The sequence below is a fragment of the Embiotoca jacksoni genome, unplaced genomic scaffold (assembly GCF_022577435.1).
Source record: "Embiotoca jacksoni isolate LCO1_2020_lvr unplaced genomic scaffold, fEmbJac1.0.p SCAF_12, whole genome shotgun sequence".
NCBI lineage: Eukaryota > Metazoa > Chordata > Actinopteri > Embiotocidae > Embiotoca > Embiotoca jacksoni.
In genome coordinates, this window is record NW_027185252.1 from 18,763,024 (window position 1) to 18,784,864 (window position 21,841).

Sequence of the window (21,841 nt, forward strand, 5' to 3'; positions counted from 1 at the left end):
GTGGCTGGGTCGTTGTCTGGGAGAGGAAACATGTGAGCAGAATATGGGATCGGTGGAGGACTTGGCAGCTACGCATGCACAAGTACACACAAAAACACACACTATAGTCAGAATGGAGTCTCTTCCAGGACACACAGGACTTGGCCCTAGCTGACGGGGTGTCACAAGGAATCAAATTAGATGTTAGTGCGCTCAGAACAAGGCAAGGGACTTTCTCAAAGAATCTACAGTAAAGTCGATTCAGTCTCCAGAGTTATTTACGATTCATAGCAGACCTGCAGACCTACTGCTATAGTGGGTCATTCAATCACTGCATTTTGTCTATTTAAACTTTCCTGGCATGGATCCTGGTCTGAGGGAGGGCTACAATCTACTGTATCAGTGTGACACATCTCCAGGCTGCGTTTGAACTCCTGATTTACTAGTTCCTGGGAGTCACATATCGCTCTGGTTGAATGCCTCATGATATTACACAAGAAGGGATAAGGACTACTCAGAACCAGGCCCTCAAATTCACTCATACTATTGAGAAATTCTAATCTGATATGGTACCTTGCATAAGGCTCATTTGTAGAGTACAAGTACCCATTTCTGCCACTATGGATATGCTGCATACACACACACACAGGGAAATACCAATGTTCAACAAATATAGCGCATGATTAATTACTGATAAAAAGCCAGCTGCCACACTCCAACTATGTGAGCTGCCGTTCGTGCTGCCCTGTCATGACTCAGTGCTGAGTGAGACATGAGTGGGGCTCTTCCTAGTATCAGGGCCGCAGTGTGAGAGGGCCATTCTTCCGCACCGCCCCCCCCGAACTGAGTTTAGCATCATGGGAACTGCTGATAGCAGCCGGGGTCCCGGGAGGTTACACAAGAGTTCAGCTGAGTTAATCTGGCCGACGGGGTGGCCTGTCAGTCACACACAACAAACCAGAGGCCCGAGCTGACCTGAGTGGGTGTGGAGGGTGGTGGGGGTGAGCTCGGCCAGGTGGTCTCCACACTCAGCCCTCACATCCACTATCTAGATAGTATAGACAGGTATAGATGTGACAAAACACTCTGTAAACTCATATGCAGTGTTTTTGACATTCAGTTTTCAGGGAGCCTGAGACTACAGCGCCACCTGGTGGTCGCATATGTTGTTGCATCTCACCAGATAGACACCAACCATGATGCAAACCGAGATGCTACTTGTATGCAGATGATCTTGTGGTCCGTGCACATGCAGTGCAGGTCTCCTTAATGTTCTGTGTATGCTGTGAAACATGATATAAAATATAATGCCAGTGAGTGTTGCCATAATCTGTAGAACCAACCATAGGCAAAGGAATAAAGTTTCCTTACTTGAAATAGTCTGTTAATAATCTGTCTGTAATAAGGTTAAACATATTTGATATTTTATTACAGAACAAATGACAGATGATGGTGATATTTATAAGTAATGCCACATATGTATGTACAAGCAAACATCCTCTCATGCAACTTTACATATGGAGTGATGTCTCAGTTCAGAGCATTCTGTAAACAACTTTATTCTGCACACTTGGGAGGAAATGTAAAAGAAAACTAACGTAAACTTCAAGTAGCTTAAAATGATGCAGTGAGAGTTTTATACCAAATGACCTGAATATTGTAAGTAAAATAGTTCTGGCTGCAGTAGTTAATACTTACAGACTGTGCTTAGAAATTTAATGAATAATTTTTTGTTGGCTAAATGACTGGAATTCAAATGTTTGTAGTTTTATTAAAGACACAGTTTAGTACTGGTACAGGTTTTTTTTTTTGTAGTTCCATGTAATGTTTGTTTTCCTTTTATCTGAACACAGAGTATGTAATAAAGTTTTTACATTTGAAGTTATGTTTATAGTTATTTGTGACTTTTGGAAAATGTATTTAAGAAAAAAAAGACTGGGAAAACATAAATATTAAAATAATCCAAGAAAAGACACCAAAACTAAAATCAAATGATTCTAGAAACAGAAGAATTGGGTGTTGACGTTTACATCAGCACATGAAGACGATCAACAAATCTCAGCATTTTTCACACTTGGTCCATGTCTCCAGCTGTCTGAGGGTAAAAGGTTTCTGTCCCTTCTGTGTGTGCATTTAGTCTCAAAGTATCGTCTCAGATACATTGAACTTAATCGCATGAACCTATCAGAGCATAATTAAATGTTAGACCACCAGAACCGTACCTCTCACAGTCTGCACTTCATTGGCCCCCACACAATGAAAAGCAGATGGGAGGGACAAGTGACTCTATGTTTAGGTGTGTGTGTTTGGGGGGATCAGAGCTGCAGTGATGGCCCAGGTAAAGGCAGCAGGAGACACCCTGAGGAACATCCAGGACTGCACAGAAGTTTACTCTGATATGGCCACAGTCAGCTCCAGTGCAGGTGAGCCCAAAAAGATATGTGAATTACAGCCTGATTTACGTTATTTATATTTATATAAAACATTCAAATGGTACAGCGTTGTTCCTCAAAGATGTATTTTTGTCCACAATAGGAAACAGTTGGTATTTTTTTTTGCCTGTGATTCATACAACTAAATTACCCTGCAAATGATGGTCTTGATTACTAATTTCACTTTATAAAGACTTAATGTTTGAAATTTAAAAAAAAAATTAAATTAATATCAAACCATCATGTCATCCACCACTGATGAGGTTTACTCTGTAACCACAGCAACAGACAGACTTGTAATAAATTGTTACTGTCTTGCCATTTCTTTGCATGTTTTCAATAATGTTTCTTGTGAATTAAAGTAATTTAATTTACTTTAATGCAGTGTTGTTCTCCTACCATTCAATGATTGGGGGTGTAAAGTGTTGCACGGTCTAAAAGCTGTTTATGACATGTAAATATGTTGTTATGCACAAAATATCTGTTTCTTCAAAGCTTAGCACCTTTTCCAGTTGCATTCTTACCATGTTAGCAGATTTGCTAATAAAATAATAATACATACAATTCTAATATCAAACATCACCAATCGTGTATTTTCCAGCAACAATGATGTGATCGGACAAGGTCAGCTCGGTCCGCCGTTGTGACAGATTAGTCACTTTGATTGTGGTAATAATCTCGGTCAAATCCCCTAGTTTCTGGTATCTCTTTCTCACGAGTTTGTGTTTGGCAGCTAAAGCTCTCTGGCTCTCAGGTTGCCTGGTGGCAGTGGGAACCAGAAAGTCGGTGTAATCCCTCTTTTTCAGACGGTCATTGGTGAATTGCGTTCTTACAAGTCGAGGCTGCTGGTTTTTTTTGTATAATGCCAAGGAAGTGAAGAAATAGGAGCTGCAGAATTGTCTCCTAAAAAGTGAAGGTCTTTTCAGCATCCACGCAAACTCATCCCTTATTTTTCTCCCTCCTGAAAACAGATATTGGAGAGTCGGTGAAGAAGGGGGCGTTGTGTGAGACCTCCATGGATGTAGGTCTCAGCAGGCGAAGCAGGGCTTACCCCTCCCCGGCCCGGAGACGCCACCGCACCACCTTCAGCCACAAGCAGCTGGAACAGCTGGAAGTGGCCTTTGGACAAAATCAGTACCCTGATATCTACTACAGAGAGGAGCTGGCTCGCATCACCAAACTCAACGAGGCTCGCATACAGGTGGGACAATAGAGATTGCATTTCTTTTACAGTTACAGCTCTGTTACAGTTGTGACATGCAACTTTAAAATTAAAAGTCTACCCTTCGTCACAGGCCTTTTTCACAGCGGCCATAGCAGGAAAAGCACAAAACAGCAGTTTCCCAGCACAGTGAGCCAGTATGAGCGACACCAGGACCTGAACCCTGAAGCAGATTAGTGGAATTCAGCCTTCATTAATATATTTATACTTTCCAGGCCAGTATAACACCAAAGTGTGTAATACACCCATCATTCCACTAGAGGATGCCGTATCAGTGTCATTTTTCCTCACCAAGGTGTGAAAAGTACAAACACTGACAGTGGTGGAAGAAGGATGTCATGTGACAAAGAACCAACCAAAAGTGGTGAAGTCTGAGTAGGGAGGTAGGTTGGAAGGATCAAACCCAATGTTAATTTTCCTGTCCCGGACCAAGTAGTTTTGGTGCTTCACTCTAACCATGGGTTTTTTTTTTGTTTTGTCCTTTAACTTGGCCACAAGGTTTTTCCCGCTTAGTCGAAGCAAAACCTCCCACTGAACCAGTCTGCTGCAGTGGACTGACAGGTGTATGAAACCTTCTGGTGTGATCCTGGGTTTGGTGTTCCCACTGTGACCTCTCTAAATGTCTGGCCTAAAAAAGGCCTGTTAAGAGCGAATAATAACAAAACTACTCACCGAGTTTGACCGTAAATCATTTTAGAAGTCCACAACCAAATTTGACCAAATTAGTTGCAACACAAAAAGTCTAATAATGTAACAATAAAAGCGAACAATGTGATAATGCTCCCTCAATACGACACAGTGCAATGATGCTGTTGTGTAACCGGACTGTTCATGGGACAAAGCAAGCAACTTAATGAATCCCACTTCGCACTTTAATTACCTGATATTGTTTTACACTTTAACCCTGTTCTCCATTAGTGAATAAAATTGTGTGATATTGCAGGAATGCTGCATGAAACATTCTTATAATGTGGAAAAATGGAGATGATACCGACCATGCTTGTTTTGAACTGTGTTAAAATAAAATGTTATATCAAAATATGTTTTCTGGTTCACTTTCCCTTCGCATGTGCAAAACTGCTCCTTTTGAATTTGATAATGTCACACGAATAGCAAAGATTGTTGCTGTGAGATTTCATGATGAAACTAGAACCCTAATTTCACTGCGTGAATACGGGTCTGTTGACCCTCCATAGAGAATCGTTTGTAGACGTTCCATCCTTCTGGCCGTAGCGTGCACCGAAACCGGCCGACGCTCTGCCACCGCTGCAACTACCTACGGCCCGTGTCCAGCAAAGCTTTTTTTCCTGAGCACAGCATATTTTTACATTGTTTTAATAAGCACAAGCAGATTGACAAGGTGCTGAGCGTTAGTTCTTTATCCAATATTTTGGCGATTTTTTTCCGGTGACTGAGAGTTGAAAAATATTAACACTGCGCTGGTCTCTGTCATCAGCCGTCCAATCACAGAGAAGGAGGGGCCAGACAGACAGGGTAAACCACAGACACTGCTCGCTGATTGGTCCGCCCTTCAGAGTGGCTCTGCAAACACTAATATGAGCCGAGGTACCAGACTGTTATCACAGCGAAGAAAACTGAAGCTGTGAGACACAGTCGGTGCACCCAGGCTATTTACCATTGGCTCTTGGCAAAACAAGGCACTGCTCAAATGTCCCACTTTTATTGAACTAACCATACTGACTTTAGTTGTGAAACAATTGTTGTTCTGAATTTGTACCCTCATGGTTGAAATGCAGTTATTGTAAGTCGCTTTGGATAAAAGCGTCAGCTAAATGTAATGTAATGTAATGTAACTATTTTGTTGTTGGTCCTGGTATTTGTGTTGTCACAACCCAGCTCAAGGCTTGACAACAAAAGGGAGACTCCACACACAAACCCAAAAAGAAAAGTGTTTATTAAAGTAAACTAAGCAACTTAGAACAAAATGTTTGAACATAAGGTTTCAGTAATGTATGTAATGTTCAGCAATGTAATGTTCATGTGTGAAGAGTGAATGTAAGTGTAAATCAAAATAACAAAACCGAATGACTACATTTTAGCCATGTGGTCCGCCCATGCTTCTCAGCAGAGGACAAAAGAGAGCAATCACAGGAAGGCAGTCCTTTTATACTTTTAGGCCACTCCCTCCTCAGGTGCAAGCAGCCAACTGGACGGACCTCTTACAACTGCCACGCCTACAAAACACAGAAATAGAGTTGAAGTAAGGAGAGATAGAGAGATCGAGCGAGAGAGAGACAGATGGAGGGCCATCACACTCACAAGAGGAGGAACTAATTCAATTCAATTCAATTTTATTTATATAGCGCCAAATCACAACACGTGTTATTTCATGGCACTTCACACATTAAAGTCCTTACAGCAGAACTTTACAATATTATACAGAGAAACCCAATAATTAAACACAATTAACAACTAATCTGTCGTTTCCTCCAACCTGCTCTTGTCTCAGCAGGTGTGGTTTCAGAACAGAAGAGCCAAACAGCGGAAGCAGGAGCGGGCCTCACAGAAAGTTCTCCCGGTGGGAGTGATGCCGAGTCACAGGGCTCTGCTGGGAGGAATGCACATCCAGCCGGCTGGCATGGCCCGGCAGTACTACCCCCAGCCCCTGGCTCACATCCCCCGCCTCTCCCCCATGCTGCCCTCCGGCGCGTACGCCCGCCACCCAGGCCCGGTCAGCCAGTACCCCTGTCCCAGTGTCCCCCCACAACCGCCCCCCCCGCGGCAGCATGACGACTGGTACGGCCCACTGAGGAGCAACCTCACCTCGCCCATGTTCTCACTGGCCCCCATGCAGCCGCTGGACCCGGCCTCTCACTGGAGCTAAGAAGTTACCATGAAAACACGCTGAATGTTCTAAAACATAAAAGCTACATTAAAAAAAAAAAAAAAAAAAAAAAAATTGTTTTAAATCTATTTCGTCTACATCTTGATACAGACACACGTTCACTTTTCTGTTTCACTGCTGCATTTCATAACTAGACTGTAGATTAAAATTTGCAATTTAGTCTCAAACATGGTTCTCTAATCTGTATGATTCCACTGAAACACAAGATATCTTTGTTCACGTGTATTAAAATGTTCTTGAAGGTTAATTTTTCAGTTTGTAGGTTGCAGTTTGACAAAAACTGTGAAGGCAAGGTTCACTTATTATATTTTTTCATGAAGCTTCTGGCTGCATCTAATGGGCTTCATAGTTCAGAACTACACTTACAGGTTACAGGATAACAACCGAATCATTTCCATGAGCAACTTGCAAGATGGGTCTGACTGTTCTAAAAGAAATGTCATTATTAGTTATGAATTGAACACCCACCCACACCCCTACACAAATATACACACACACACACACACACACACACACTTGTGTTTTAATCACTTCAGAGGACATTACATTGAATTATATTAATTTCCTGGAGCCTTACTCTAATCTTAAAGCAATTCGTCAACCTACGATCTAATATTTCGTGTTATGGGACTAGTTGTCCCCACAATATCCCTGAACAAGTTTATGTTGTCCTCACAAGGGAGTTGATTCGCTGTAATGTTACCAAATAATCAGGTTTCACTCACACACGAAAAGCGTGTGTGTGTGTGTGTGTGTGTACACATCTGCAGATGAAAGCTATTAAACTGATTCCATGACATTTGACATCAGGATTCACATCTAATGCAACAGACACAAACATCACATGACACAGTCTGTAGATAATAGTCTTTTTAATATTTTACATATCAGAAACAACCCAGTTGCATCTGTTTTTTGTTTTTTTTTATATTTGCATTAAACAACCTGAAATGATTGACAAATCAATACTGGATGGCAAAAATATAAATTTCATCCATATGAACAATGATACTAAGAAATCACAGATGGATTCAACAAACTTCACCTGACGTATTTTATCCACATCTGTTTTAAAGGCAGCTAATTTCTGAAGGAAACACGTGTTGCGTTCAAGTGCTTTCCTGGAAACCCATGAAACATTGTCAAACTGCAGCAGCGTCAGCCAGCGGGCTTTCAGTCTAGCTTATCCAGTGATAAAAGAATCAGCGACGCACAGTGTGGCGCTGCTTTGCATTCACTCTGTGGTGACAGATTCCTGTCAAGTATCTGCTGACTGGCTCATTTTGTAGTTTTAATAATCATGAAGACGACCACAGGGAGAAATATGAGTGTCGTGTTGTCCTTCCTCCAACCTCAGACTTCACCTCATCACTTCAACAAGGTTTACAGCTCCACACACACATCATGTGATCAAGTCAAGGCCACTTTCTGTTGTCATGAGAACAACCTGCTTGTGTCATCATCCTCACCACGAACAGGAAATGAAATGGATTCACAGAAAGAATCATTTTGGTCCATGATGTCGAGCATCGTGTGTGTGTGTGTGTGTGTGTGTGTGTGTGTGTGTGTGTTTGTGATGACATTCTGTTTTGATGCGATCAGGCTACCCGAATGAATTAAGTGTAGCACCACTAAAAGAAGAACACACACTAACAGAGCTCCTGTACATATAAAGGGTCAGTTCACCCAAAATATTCCGTAGGATTATTTTAGTTTTGGGACCTTCTGTTGCCACCTCGGGGCAGTGAAGGAACTTTTGTTCATCAAACACAAACTTCACAGCGGTGTCTCTTTACAATCATTGTCCAGGTTACTTTGGGAAGAACACAGACTTCACTGTGAACTTCGGCTGTTTTACTTTGGCAGAAAATAGTTCCCAAAGAAAGGATTGTGCTCTGAAAGTATGCTGACATGGCTACATACTGCTCAGGGTTAAGTACATGAAAAAACATTTTAGATATTCGGGTGAACGGATCCTTTAACAAATGGCATGACTTCAAGGAATCTACAACAGAGGGTGTAAAATCGTCCCTGTGGACTGTAGACATACACCAGAGTCAAACTAAAACAAGGAGCATCGTATGTTCCACCTTTTTGTTGCTCATTAAATTACCACCAGATCCGGTTTTCGCTCCTCGCTGCTTCAAAAAAAAAAAAGAAGAAAGAATCGGCACCCAGATTGATCGCCTGCGAGACAGAAAGTAAAGATAGTTTGGCTCCCTGGTGGCGCCTTCACCGCTCTGCAGACTCCTTGCTGTTGTTGTGGACACGACGAGACAGGGAGACGCTCTACTCCAGTGATTTGGCGAACTCAGCGTAATCTATGTACCCGTCGTTGTTTTTGTCATCGTCCCTCAGAACGTCGTCGATCAGAGCGATGAGGTCGTCCTCTTTCATCGGCTGGCTGTTCTCGCCTCTCTCCTGGAAGAGGAAGAGCGCAACAATGCGTTGGCCAACGGACTTCCAGCAGACGTACTATGTGGCAATGCGTGTGGCAATATTGATAAGGATACAATATTTTTCATTACAGCTAAAGAATTGTGCTGATTGTTTATCAGAAAGTCAGTAAGCTGCAGTTTTAAAGCAGTTCAAAAATGGCAAATATCTGCTGGATAAAGCTTCTTAAATGTGACACTTTGCTGGTTTTGTACGTCTCATATGATCTTTATTAAATAACTGTTGGCCGGACAAAAGGAAACATTTGGAGAACTCATTTTGGGCTTTGAGATGGTCATTGATTGTTATTTTATCTTAATTTTATAGACTTGATTATTGTCTCAGAATTCTGCTCCCTGACATTTAAAGTTAAAATGCTCCACACTGCTGTACAAAATAAACAGTTCAACATGACTCTTTATTAAATAAGATGCCTCCATCCAGCAGCAGAATGTAACCAAATACTGTACTGAAGGACAAATGAAGTACTTGTACTTTATTCTTATAACATACAACAATTCAGATGGGAATATTTGACTTTTTACTCCACTACAATTATTTGTAAAGAAAAGGCTTCTTTAGAAATGAAAACAAAATTATACCAAGCATATGAAGAGCTTATAAAAGAGAATGCTTTGTTATAGATGCAACTACCAAACAACATGTGCAAGGAAAGATGAAACAATAAGTTGATTAATCAACTTATACAGAATTAGATTTGTTTTGATACTTAAGTCATTTTGTTGTTTCTCAAATATGAGGATTTACTTACTTTTTTTCTGAATTTTTATAAATCAAACAACAAACCAATTAATGCTAAATATGATCAGGGGATTCACCCATAATTCCAATATTCATTAGTTGCCATCCGGTATGAAAAAGCTATAAAATACCTCCTCTTCAACCAACTACAACAGACTAACTGCTGTTAACACATTAATGCAGGTGCTTTTTTTTTTTTTTTTTAAAGTATAACTATTATAAAGAACAATTTTATCCATTGATACTTCAAGTCCATCTTTATATTTATACCTACATACCTTTACTTTACTTTCAGATTTTCAACTCAGGATACAGCTGAGCAATATATCATTATTATATTATTATAAGGGGCTGGATAGAATGATATTGGATTTTGGATATTATAATATAGTGATCTGGTATACGTGTTGTCCTCTTCTGGCTTTAATGGCTGCATTGCAGTGAAGTGATGTAATTTTCTACCAGACTGTTGGAGCGGCTTTATTATTTGCCTTTTCCCACTTAGTCAATAAATCTAGATTACTGAAGATTATTTATGAAAATTCTCATTGAAATCGCTGTCATCCTAACAATATTGTAGGGATGACAATATTGTATCATAGAAGTACTAATACAGTATCACACTCCAAAAATACTGCATTGTGGTACTGTATTAGTACTTCTACTGAAGTACTTCCTTGACCACTGCTCCCCTCATGACTTTAACCCCTTAGGGTTACGGACAAGTATATAAGAAAAAAAGAATTTATCATCTTTGCACATTTCAGATTCAGAAAGTATTTCGAAGTTCTCTTGCCTCTGAACTTCAGCATCATTCGGACTCAGAGAGGAAGTTGGCGTTAGGTGTAATGCACAGAGACAAGCAGGCTGTCATCTCAAAATGCACCAGTTACATGATGAGAGAGGATGGTGGATTTTTTTGAGGATGGACCTACCTCTCTGTGTACGTGTGTGATCGCTGTGGCGAGCTCCAGCCCGTCCAGCAGGTTGTTCCCATCATAATCGTGCATCTTGAAATAGTGCAGCTGAAGCTCTTGGGGTGTCATTTCTTTCTCTGGTTTGTCTATGACTCCCTCCAGGTGCTCCATGATGTGACTGACAGCAGAGGAATTGGAGAAAAAAAAAACAAAAAAAAACACAGCTTTTGATTACACAGTGGAAACCCCGCTGCTGTCTGTGTTCAAAGTTCACCCAGTCCTCAATCACGGATTTACACGGCCCGCTTTCAAAGAGGTCATGTCACTCACTCTTTGTCTTGCACCATGTTTTTGTCCAGGCGGCCGTGACCGTGGCCGGTTACGTGGGCCGCACTCTCTACTACTGGAGGCTGCTGCTGCTGGTGTGGATTCTCCTGAGAGCGAACACACAGCAGAGAGCAAGACAGGAGGAGGAGGAGGAGCACACCGCCCCCCTGCACACTACACCTGCCAGCCATTCTGCTGGGGAGGGAGGGAGGGAGGGAGACAGACAGGGGGAGACAGACAAGACAGAGGGAGACAGACAGAGACACAGACAGACAGACAGACAGACAGGCGGAGACAGAGACACAGACACAGACAGGCGGAGACATACAGAGGGAGACAGACAGACAGACAGACAGGGCAGCAAGTTAAAGACTAATGTTCCGTAATCAATAAACACAACTCTGGTGGATGTCACCTTTTAAATATCTTGCTTCTATATTGTGTTGCACAGTTTTCCGCCTCACGCTTTCCATATATATGTTGATGTTTAATAACCCCCATTTATTTACAAATGTGTCTTTCTTTCCCTTGTCAATATCTTATGAGAGCTACATCTGTTTCATATCAAACATGAAGGCTGCTTCTACCAAACAACTAAGATATATCGCCCACAAATAACATAAAACTGTACATTGAAACTGTGTACCATATGTTTAAGTCATATGTAATTATTAGAGGTTAATTTTCCACAAAACTAGAAAAACAATATCTGTGTATGGGCTACGTTAATAACTCTACTGTATACTTAGACGTTGCATAACTATGCTCGCTTGATTTAATACTCAGATGAATGAAAACATGCAATAACGTTAGCTAAAAAGCTATTACAAGATTTGCTAGCACGAAGCTTCATTTCCAACTCCATGAAATGACAAGTCGCGTCTGGTGCCTAAACGACTACGACACGTGCTATAAAATTATGTATAAAACCGCTTGTTAATACTTACTTTTAAATAATTCGTTTCTTCACTTCACTCCGTGAACAGTTGTGTTGTTTCAGTAGTTGGCTGGCAACAATGATCAGTCACTCAGAGGTTTTATGGACCAGATGGCTTGCCGTAGCACCACTTGGACACGACAGCTCATTCTGATTGGTTAAAGTTATCAGAGAGTACATAATTTAGGTGAGATAGTTCCCTCCACTAAACCTCCATTTTCACTACAATTTCCCGGCTGTGTTTTGGGATTTATAGCTGTTCTGGGCAGAATTACAATTCCATTATACTTCGTAACTGTTGCAGCGTATCGTTGAAGGCTATAGTAAAATAATGATACTGCTATATAACGCCTAGAAGTGCCTCTAAGTATCTGACTAAACCAAACTTCTTGCTTTGTACATCAAGTGAGAACACATTACGCCGTGAAGTCTCTTGAATAAATTTGATATTATTGAGACAAGAAAACGTGTTAGTCTTTTGATAAAATATTCGTATTTATATGACAGAAATCAATGCCTTTTACAAAAAGTACAAGTACTTTTTCGTGTCTTGCAGAGAGAGAAAGCATCTTCGCGGTGACTCTTTGTTTACGTCAGCAGGGGGTATGAAGCAGCCGCTGAGCTGTCAGATCTCCACTGCACAGGGACAATCTGTGTGGTGGACTTTACTGAGAAGAAGGACAAGCGTCGCTCATGACAAGCAAATGTCCACTTTCCAGAGAGAAAATGATGCAGCTAAATCTCTGTTCAAGAGGCTTGAGGTTTTTTTTTATGTCGTAAAGTAGCTGATATAGACTCTCAGTAGTGGGTGGCCCTTGTTTCCCCCTGTATTTACACCCTGTGATGTGGTTTAATGGGCAAATGTTCATTGCAGTTCAACTGCTGTGTGATGTTTCCCCCCCACCCCCCGTTTCCTCCAGCCTGTTCACAGTTTCCCCTATATTTAGTTTGTACTTTAAAAATATAGTTTCCACTGCATATAATGCATCCATTGATTTGCACCATGTGCTCGATACAGTTCAATTACATGCCAGTGCAATGGCTGACATGTATTATTTTGTAACAGAGCCAGGAGGTTAGCCAGCGCCAGCCTGCCAATGCTGCTGAACCCAGATCAGGGAGCAAGCCAAGCAATTACAGATAGATTTTTTTTTTTTCACTATGAACTCATTTATGAAATGAACACTATCAAAAGAAGAGAACACCATATATGCATGAATCCTGTCTTAGCTAGATTGCACACACTTGACCACAGCTTTCTTCGCATTGCTGCTTCATAAGCCCTACCTGATCCAGTTAAAGTGTTAACGGAAAAAGATTAGGGACATTGGTCTTAAGAGGAGGACTATCCTCCCCTCAATCAAGCCCTCTCAAAATTCCAAGTTCATTCCTAGAAAACAAAAAAAAAACTTCTCTGACTGAAGTCATTTGTGCATAATATTAGAATTGGGAATGTATGCATAAAAGTATGCATTGAATTTAATATGCATAATAATTGCTGCAATGTCACAGTACAGAAAAAAGTAAAGTTCAGGTGTAATGGAAATGTGTACTTTCTGAATTTTGCAGAAATTTGTTTTGAACTTGAGTTTATTACAGATTCACATTTTAAAATGTATCCCATAATATACACAGCAATGAAACACATTTAAAATGAAATGTATGTATTTCAGTATTCACACTATATTCTTTAGATTTTTCGTACTGATGACTTTCTGTGCCTGTAGTAACCCACCCCCCTCTCCCCACCCCCACACTGCACACGAAAGATTACACATTTATTTCTGCTGGCAGTCCGCAGTCACTCCCATCGTGTCCGGGGAGTACAGTCACCACCGGGACAGAGCGCCGATGGCAGCCCGGGTCTCCTTCACTCAAGTGCGCCTGGAAGCGGAGCTGGAGCGCTGCCGGGCCGAGTGCCAGTGGGAAAAGATGCCGGCGATCATCGACCAGATGCAGGCTGCGCACTTCCACGAGGAAGGTGAGTACAGTGGAAGGTGGTCTAGACTCGGAGGGATGGTTTCTTTTTAGAGTTCAGGGTATCTCCTGCCACTTCCTGGCAGGTTTTTTTTTTGCTGCTCATTGAACTGTACACTGTACAAATAAAAAAAAATCCAGAGAGTTTCATAAATTTGAAAGGTAATGGGACTCCAAAGGTTGTTTGAATTCCACCTGTTTTTATTGGAAGTTTCAGGAAGTTGATCCCAAAGTAGTTTTAAAAAAACGTATTGATGCTAGAAACAGTTTGAAATAATTTTTTGTTTGCTCCGGAACATTAAGGATGAACTAATTTAGTTTGATAAATTTATGAAAAAAGACTAATAATCCCAAATGTTTGTGAAAGATGGATTTTTTTGCAGTGCAGCAACAGCACAGTACACAACTTGGACCTTGGACTCTCAGCAAGATAGAGTGGCCTGCTGTAGTTGAAGGTTTCTTTAGCAGATTTATTCCACAAATAATATAAATTATGATAAATAGTAAGGTGCTAATGTGTCCCAGTGGGTCAGACCAGGGTTCACTGAGGGGTTTGCAGTATGGCTGTAACAATAAATGTCATTCCCTGGAAGTTTACAGTAGACACACTGATTAAAGGTGCTATTGTATGAGCTTTTACCTGCTATTCCCTATGCAAAACAACCTTTTTCCAACTGACTGTTAACAGCAACAGACTTGAAATCATTCCACTCAAAGAAACACACACACACACACACTTATCATTGCGTGCCTCATAAAGCATTACTTCGGTAAGTCACTAATGCACCTGCCTCCATCTCTCCACCTCAGCAGAGTAAATATGGGTTCAGGTGACCCGGCTGCCGTACAGTCTGATGTTATTGTGCTCACAGATGGAGCAGACCTGCAGTTTCTCCCTGCCTGCACATGCACTCAAGTGTTAAATTAATGTGGTAACACTGTGTGGCTGCATGGATCACATTAGCTGATCTACCACTGAGCATACACGGTGCATTAGGAGAGTTAGTTTGAGATTGGAGATAGAGGAACTTGACTGCAGGTAAAGCGCCGAGCAAATAAACTCCTCCTTGCTGTAAAATTGTAAAAAGCAGCAATAGGTGGTGAAGTCTTAGGTTCCTCCTTGTTTTTAAAGAGCTTTGCTTTGGATAATTTACAGTCAGGTGGCAAAGTGATAACAATAATAGTCTGATTTGATGTTACTCAAAGTTAAAGAGCAAAGATTTTTAGTTCAAGCTAAACGGCACAACCCTGTTCAGTAGCACTACTAGCAAATTCACCCAATAACAACAGTATTAAGAATACTGAGGGCAGAAGTGTAGTCCTCTGTATTTTTTGAGGGGGAGGATTTGGGGCTTTCAGTAACCCAGGGGGAATTATATTCTGCAATTAAAATAACTGGTGGTAATTTTATTGGCTGATTCCGGTATTTATAGAGCCATTATAATTGAAGGTACCCTGTGGAGTTTTCTTGCAAGCCAAAAATGTAAATTCCCATTTCGTTTTTCTGCATCATATGTATCCTTAAGGTCAAACAGGTTACTAAAAATAAACAGGTTTGTGGAGCCAACAAAATATTTTTTTTATCCAGATGGTTAGAAGAGTCTTTGGGGATTTTTAAAACACTTATAGAACAATGCAAAAAGTGTTTAAAATGACCATATGGAGTTTTCAAACACTGCTGATTAATTAGCTATTTATAAAACTTATGGTAAACGTTAGCTCTGTGAAGACAATACATGCTGATACATGAGAGAGACAAACAGAGCTTGGTCAGTAGTAAAATAGAGCTTAGTACATTTATTTAAGTACAGGGGCACACATTTTTAGGCATTTTTACTTGAGTATTTCCATTTGATGCTACTTTATACTCCTGCTCCACCCCATTTCAGAGTAACATATAGTACTTTCTACTTTATTATATTTATTTATTAGTTTCTACTAACTTTAAAGATGAAGATATGACAAAGTGAATGATATAATACACATTTTGAAATACAATACATCGTTAAAGATTAAATCAGTGGGTTCCAACTTTTTTGGGCTCCTGAAGTCTTACCAAAATCAGTGTGTGGTCGAGGTCACATATATCAGATGTCTAAGTTGATAATAACGTGGCTTGTCAATGGCCAAAGCAGTGAACAGTTTGCAGTCACCCACTTGCTCACAGATTCAGCCTTTGTTTTGATTATGCAAGTTAATATATTCACACAGTGAATTTGGGTCTGCTCATACCAGGCAAGGTTTGTAGAGCCTGACCGCAAAAACAGCTGCTGAGGTCAACTGAAAAAAACAAAAATGTGGGCTGAAATGAGCTGAAATTATAATGATGAAGCTGTTTTTCTTTGGGTTTATCGCTGACTGATCCTTTCAAAAATATATCTATTGTAAATGTAGAAACTATTGAATATTGACACTTTTAACTTTTTCCCAGTGATTATTGCTCTTCTCCAGCCACACACACACACACACACACACACACACACACACACACACACACACACACACACACACACACACACAAACAAACACAGTCAAATACTGAAATAGCAACAAGTTCTCTCTTCTTCTTTTCCGTGGGGATCAAATGTTTATTGAAAACTAAGCAAATTTCCAACTGAAGAGATGATAATTAGAGATGAAATTACAGTTTATAAAATCACAGCAGAGAGAATCACAGGAATTAGAGATGCTTGAGTGACGTCAAGGCTAAATATTCTTTTATTACTTGATCAGTAATCCAGCATTGAAATACGATTATTTTTTATCTGAACACTGTGAGCTCTATTACTGTATTGCAGCACTTACTCCTTCTCGTGTGAAATCACTGAGTAGCTCCGACTGTGGTCCTGGGCTGAGACCCGTCCTGCTGTTTATCCCCTCACAGACTGGTTTAGCCTTGGCTGTGCTGATATAATCAGCAAACATGTCAAGTCTATCAGGGCATAAACACTGCTTGCAAAGTTGGCATCAGAACACACACAGAGAATGAAAAAGCTAAACAGGAAAGCTTTAATCCAGTGCGTGTGCACACAGAAAGAGAGTTTTCTGCTGGGTGCTGCCTGAATGTTAGAACCAGTTTGTGTAAACTCCAGAGAAGGTGGACAGGAGCTCTTATCATATGATTACAATGTTAAAGCTATTTAAGGAAAGTAAGAGGGAAATGGAAACTGTAGCTTCTAAATAGACTTCAGGACTCGGGCGTATTTGAACTCCCTGAGCTGATGGGAAAGACTGTTTTTAGTGGACCGACAGAGGTTTGCTTTGGCTACAGAAATGTTGGCCTGTGACCTTGAGCTAAGACCTTCCCCAACAAACTCAGTTCACTTTCGACTGTTTTAAATTCCCCCCACACCACCCCTCGCCCCCACAGATGATTACGGGATGCTGATGATGGCCGAAGCCCTGCTGGAGGAGTGCCTGCAGGAAAACATGGATCTATTACGGTGCTCCACACCTCTCATGGACAAGACCCAGCCGAGACTGAGCCAGGCCAAAGGCCACCTCAACACCATCCTGAGCAGGGGCCGTCTCACAGTCAGTCATCCCATAGTTGATTTCCCACTGTTTCTCTACAGCATATCATCTTTATTATCTTTATTAACCGAATAAAAAAGTGCTGAAACCACTGAGGCACTGAAAGATTTTACCACAAATCCCATCCTTTGTGCAGCTTCAGTCATTTCAAACAACCCATTTCCTGTTTGTCCTGCAGCCGCGGTACTTGAACGAGGCTCTGCTGCTGATGGCCAAAGTGCACTATGTGCAGGGCCGCTACCGGGACGCCCAGGGAATGTGTGCCAGGGTGGGACTGGAGGAGCTGACGCTGGACGATCAGCCGACCTACCACCTCCGGCTGCTGGCTGAGGCGTTTGTGATTAAAGGTACTGGAAGATTTATGTAACTTAAAGAGGAATTCTATTGTCATAGTTTGTTGTTAACAATTGTTGTTCAAGTTGGTAACAACAACATCCCAGCCGCCACGTATATATATTGGAAGCATAAGATCGATCATCACTAAAAGGAAGTCTGAGACGTCACTACCCCACCAAGAGTGACCAGAGGCCTACTTAGAGGTAAACAGTAAAGTACAGTAGTATTCAAAATATACAGAGAGCTCAATCAAAGGGAAAGAAAAATGTTTTAAACTGGATGTTTAAAGTTGCAACATTTGGAGGACATCTAAGATCTTTGTTCCAGTTACATACAGCATCACAGCTGGAAGCAGATTCGCCATGTTTAGTTTAGACTCTGGGTTGTACGAACTGACCTGAGTTCATGGATCTAAGAGTCCTAACTAGTTTAGATTCTGGTGGCAGACATATTCTCAGCCTAAACTTAAAAATCGATTCTCTAGCTAACAGGAAGCTAGTGCGAAGATTTTAAGATTGGAGTGACGTGTTCACTTCTCTTAGTCCTTGATAAAACGTGGGACACAAAAACCCTTAATTCTGGAAATAATTTTGAGATAATAATGTTTTAGTGATTGCTAATAGATGGCAACAAATATAGAAGCAGGCTGGGATTTAACAAACCTGACTGTTCAACAAACTTATTTGGAAGAGAAAACAAAGGCGAACAGTGAAATCCTTGTCTTAATCCTAAAAATCTCACCTGTTGCACGTACTCTAGCTGTGCATGAGCAGTCCTCCTGTGTAACGAGGGATTACTACAGATATTTGGGGTTTACTCACCCTCAGTTTTACCTCAGAGAAGTGATTCAGATAATCTTTGTACACTCTCAGTGTGTTTATATCCTGTCTGATCGTCTGCCAGCTCATTCCTTGCCGCATCGGAACAGGTTGGCAGATCTCAGCAGTTACTTTGGTCAGAATAATGTTAGGAAAGAGACCTGCACATCCAGCGTTTATGCAGGTTCATCGAAGAGAAACTCAATTTATAAAAAAAAAGAAAGAAAATGACTGCACATGGTCTTAAATTTATTAAATGCAAGAGCAGTGTGTATGGATCACTTTTTGGGTATTTTATGCTTTTATGTGGCAGCTGACATAAAATCAGAATAAAGAGAGCAGAGGGATGACATGCAGTAAAGGAATCAAACCGGCGACTCATTGTTCAGGCCATATGTGTCCATGTGGTAAACACCCAAACCACTTAGCTATCGGGCTGCACTTTTAAATGCTTTTTACTTTGGTAGACAGTGAAAAGTCAATGAAAAACAAAATGTCTAACAACCACTCACACACACGCACACACACACACATACACACACACACACGCGCACACACACACACACACACACACACACACACACACACACAGTCACCAATACTAAATAGGAAAGAGGGAAAAGTAGCAATGGAAGCAAGAGGAGTCACGGTAAATGTACAGATTAACTCGACTAACTAACTTGAAATTTACTGGCACTCACACAGAGACACAAATACATGTCGGTGGTGTAATACACAAACCTGCTACTGCTTTCACGCATACAGTAGACTCTGTATATGCACACTGTTTCACTGATTTACACTCAGTGGCTGCAAAGCACTGAGAACCATTTAGGACCGTGTCAGCAAAAGGCAGTGAAGAAGAACTGTTATGCTACCAAGTTTTGGGTCTGTGCCAACACAAACGCTCTTTTACACTTATGTACAGCAGACCTACATGATTCTAGATAACTCCATTTAAATGCGTCATTAACTGTAGGCACTCCTCTTGTGGGATTTTACCATCAACTAACTGTAACTGTAAAACTGCACGTTGCCTGTTTAACCCAACAAATACTCTGAGCTCGTTTTTGCCATACACAGCACATTTACATGAGTGATGGGATGTTTTTATCAATCAAACCTGTCCCAGTAAACTCTGATAAACCTCCAAATGCTTGAAGTCTTAACTGTCACTCAGGCATCGTGGCAATTACTAGAAACACGTCACAGAAAGAGGAACTTGATTACTGACTGTAACATAAATCTGTTACCGCCGTGAGTTTTCCTCAGCACAATGACACCAATACGCTCCGGTATAGTTTTCAAAGTGTTTTATTATCACCGCCATCCACTGTCCCAGTCCGTGCGCTCTGCTGCTGTGCCTCTGAGCGCACGCGCAGCGTCTGTCTGTCTGTCGGCATCTCTGCCCGTCCGTGTCTCCAACTCTCCTTCCGTTGTGTCACTACTGTTTTTTTTATATGGGGAGAGAGAGGCAATCAGCGATAGAATTCAGCTGGGATAATTAAGCCTCTTCCCGGCACCGTTCCCTGAACCACTCCCCCACGCTGACCTTCCTGCAATTGAGCCAAACCATGCCCCACTACCACACTGATTAATACTATAAACATGGGTGTGTTGGCAGCAGCTACAAAATGTTTTCTGAGGACAGAAATGCATTCAGTGCATGTGTAAGACCTCAAGGATGCACATTAAGTATTTTGTTGAGAAACACTGACACTGTAAACATAACTGTGCTAGAGTGTTTCCCATACAAAGGCTCTAATTGGTCAGCCCACCCAAATAGATTAACACACGCCCAAGTAGATTAAGACGCGTTTTAACCACACACCTATCTGATTTGTGTGCGCTGCAGTAACTGAGCCCCTGTACTTGCTAGTTTCTAAACATGAGGCGTTTAGGGAACATCTGTAAAATTTCTCTGTGAGTCGTGTAATGGGATATCTGTAAACTGTAGTGTCTACAAATCGTCTGCATGTGAGGTGTTTAGGGGACATCTGTAAATTGTAGTTACAGTAACTAACCTGGGTTACGCTCTCCACCTCTAAACTGCAGGGGTTTCTGTGTACATATCAATCACACACCAGCACCACACGCAAATTCTCAACCTGTAGGAAACTTTGAATAATAATTTAGATTACAATCTCTTGTTCTTACAAATCTGTCAACAGAGTGAATGAAGACTCTGAGTATCAGATGATTAAACCACTCAGTTAGTGTGTAACAAAGGGGTTTACAATTCAAATACAGAAAAATCACAAAGGTGGAGACTTGTGTGAGCTATCAATGGGAATTCTGACTTTGTGCATAGTTTACTCTTTCAACTCACCTCCTACCTGTCAGTCTGGACCTTCAGTGAGCAGAAGCAGCACTGACAAACTGGCACGTTTCCTTGAAAAACATCTCAAGCGATCGCAAGCGTTTCCTCGATGATCCCATTCCTAATCCCTTTGCGAGGAGTTATTACAGACCTAAAATCACAGCGACCTTGTATGGGGAAGTAGAAATGGAAGCGAGGCAGCGGGCTGATGAAATCCAATCTGTGGAAACAAATGTAACACGTCTGGAAAACATCAGCTTGATGGGGCAGATAGATAGAGAGACGTGTCAACGACCCGTTGGTGCTGCTGGTTGAGTCTTGACCTCAGCATGTGGGTGACACTGATGATCTAAAAGGGCAAATGTAAGAACTGTGGTCCCCGTCATTGTGCACAAAAAACAGTTTTCTGTGTAACTGCCTCTCCTGATGAAAAATTGCTATACAGATGCTTGTTTTAAAAACCCGATTATCATGAGTCATTTACAGTCACAGTCACACACTCAGGTCCAAAAATATAATTTTGTTCAAGAAGATTATTTTGGCTTCACTTTATAAATGTGCTTTTTTCCAGTCAGAAACCATCTGAAGTATTTTTGTCTGTTGTGACACTCTGAACATCATTACAGTTCAAAGGTCATAGTCACAGAACATTACACCCAGGCACGGGATAATCTTGTTTCAATCATCATCATCATCATCATCATCATCATTATGTCGTTACACTCCCTGTTTCCTGATGATCGGACATGACCTCACGCTGATGAAACCGAAGAGAATTTTATTGCAATGACTGTCAGATATTGATGTCCTTTGATTGTTTTGAATCCCTCTGAAGGATATTTACGGTGGACTGTTATGGTGATTTGAGAAAACAGATCAGATCCCATCAGGGTGCTGCATAGCTCTTTGCAACGTATCGCATGTTGCTATGGGAATGAAGTCAGATGTGAATATTTGGATGATGATGTCTTTCCAATC

General features: G+C 41.1%; 3 protein-coding genes across 4 annotated transcripts in view; 2 read left to right on the forward strand and 1 right to left on the reverse strand.

Annotated features, from left to right (window-relative positions):
- The first annotated feature begins 2,302 nt into the window (after nucleotides 1-2,302).
- On the forward strand, nucleotides 2,303-6,478 carry prop1 (PROP paired-like homeobox 1). The gene is made up of 3 exons (XM_069144091.1): nucleotides 2,303-2,402; nucleotides 3,383-3,612; nucleotides 6,107-6,478. The coding sequence occupies exons 1-3, from the start codon at nucleotides 2,309-2,311 to the stop codon at nucleotides 6,476-6,478; spliced, it is 696 nt and encodes a 231-aa protein (XP_069000192.1). The 5' UTR covers nucleotides 2,303-2,308.
- An 876-nt stretch (nucleotides 6,479-7,354) lies between these two features.
- mcfd2 (multiple coagulation factor deficiency 2, ER cargo receptor complex subunit) lies at nucleotides 7,355-11,979 on the reverse strand. Of its 2 annotated transcripts, none has more exons than XM_069145272.1 (4): nucleotides 11,889-11,979; nucleotides 10,945-11,133; nucleotides 10,633-10,792; nucleotides 7,355-8,920 (listed from the first exon to the last, which is right to left on the reverse strand). In XM_069145272.1, exons 2-4 carry the CDS (start codon nucleotides 11,130-11,132, stop codon nucleotides 8,789-8,791), a joined length of 480 nt encoding a protein of 159 aa, XP_069001373.1. In that variant the 5' UTR covers nucleotide 11,133; nucleotides 11,889-11,979; the 3' UTR covers nucleotides 7,355-8,788. The 2 variants fall into 2 exon arrangements, with proteins under 2 accessions (XP_069001373.1, XP_069001371.1); XM_069145270.1 differs by having other exon boundaries at nucleotides 10,945-11,136.
- Nucleotides 11,980-13,714: 1,735 nt separating this feature from the next.
- Nucleotides 13,715-21,841, forward strand: part of ttc7a (tetratricopeptide repeat domain 7A) — a 59,457-nt gene continuing 51,330 nt past the window's right edge. The window contains exons 1-3 of the mRNA XM_069145269.1: nucleotides 13,715-13,859; nucleotides 17,226-17,389; nucleotides 17,568-17,736. Coding sequence (XP_069001370.1) covers nucleotides 13,730-13,859; nucleotides 17,226-17,389; nucleotides 17,568-17,736 — 463 coding nt within the window. The 5' untranslated portion in view covers nucleotides 13,715-13,729. The remainder of the gene's footprint in view (nucleotides 13,860-17,225; nucleotides 17,390-17,567; nucleotides 17,737-21,841) is intronic.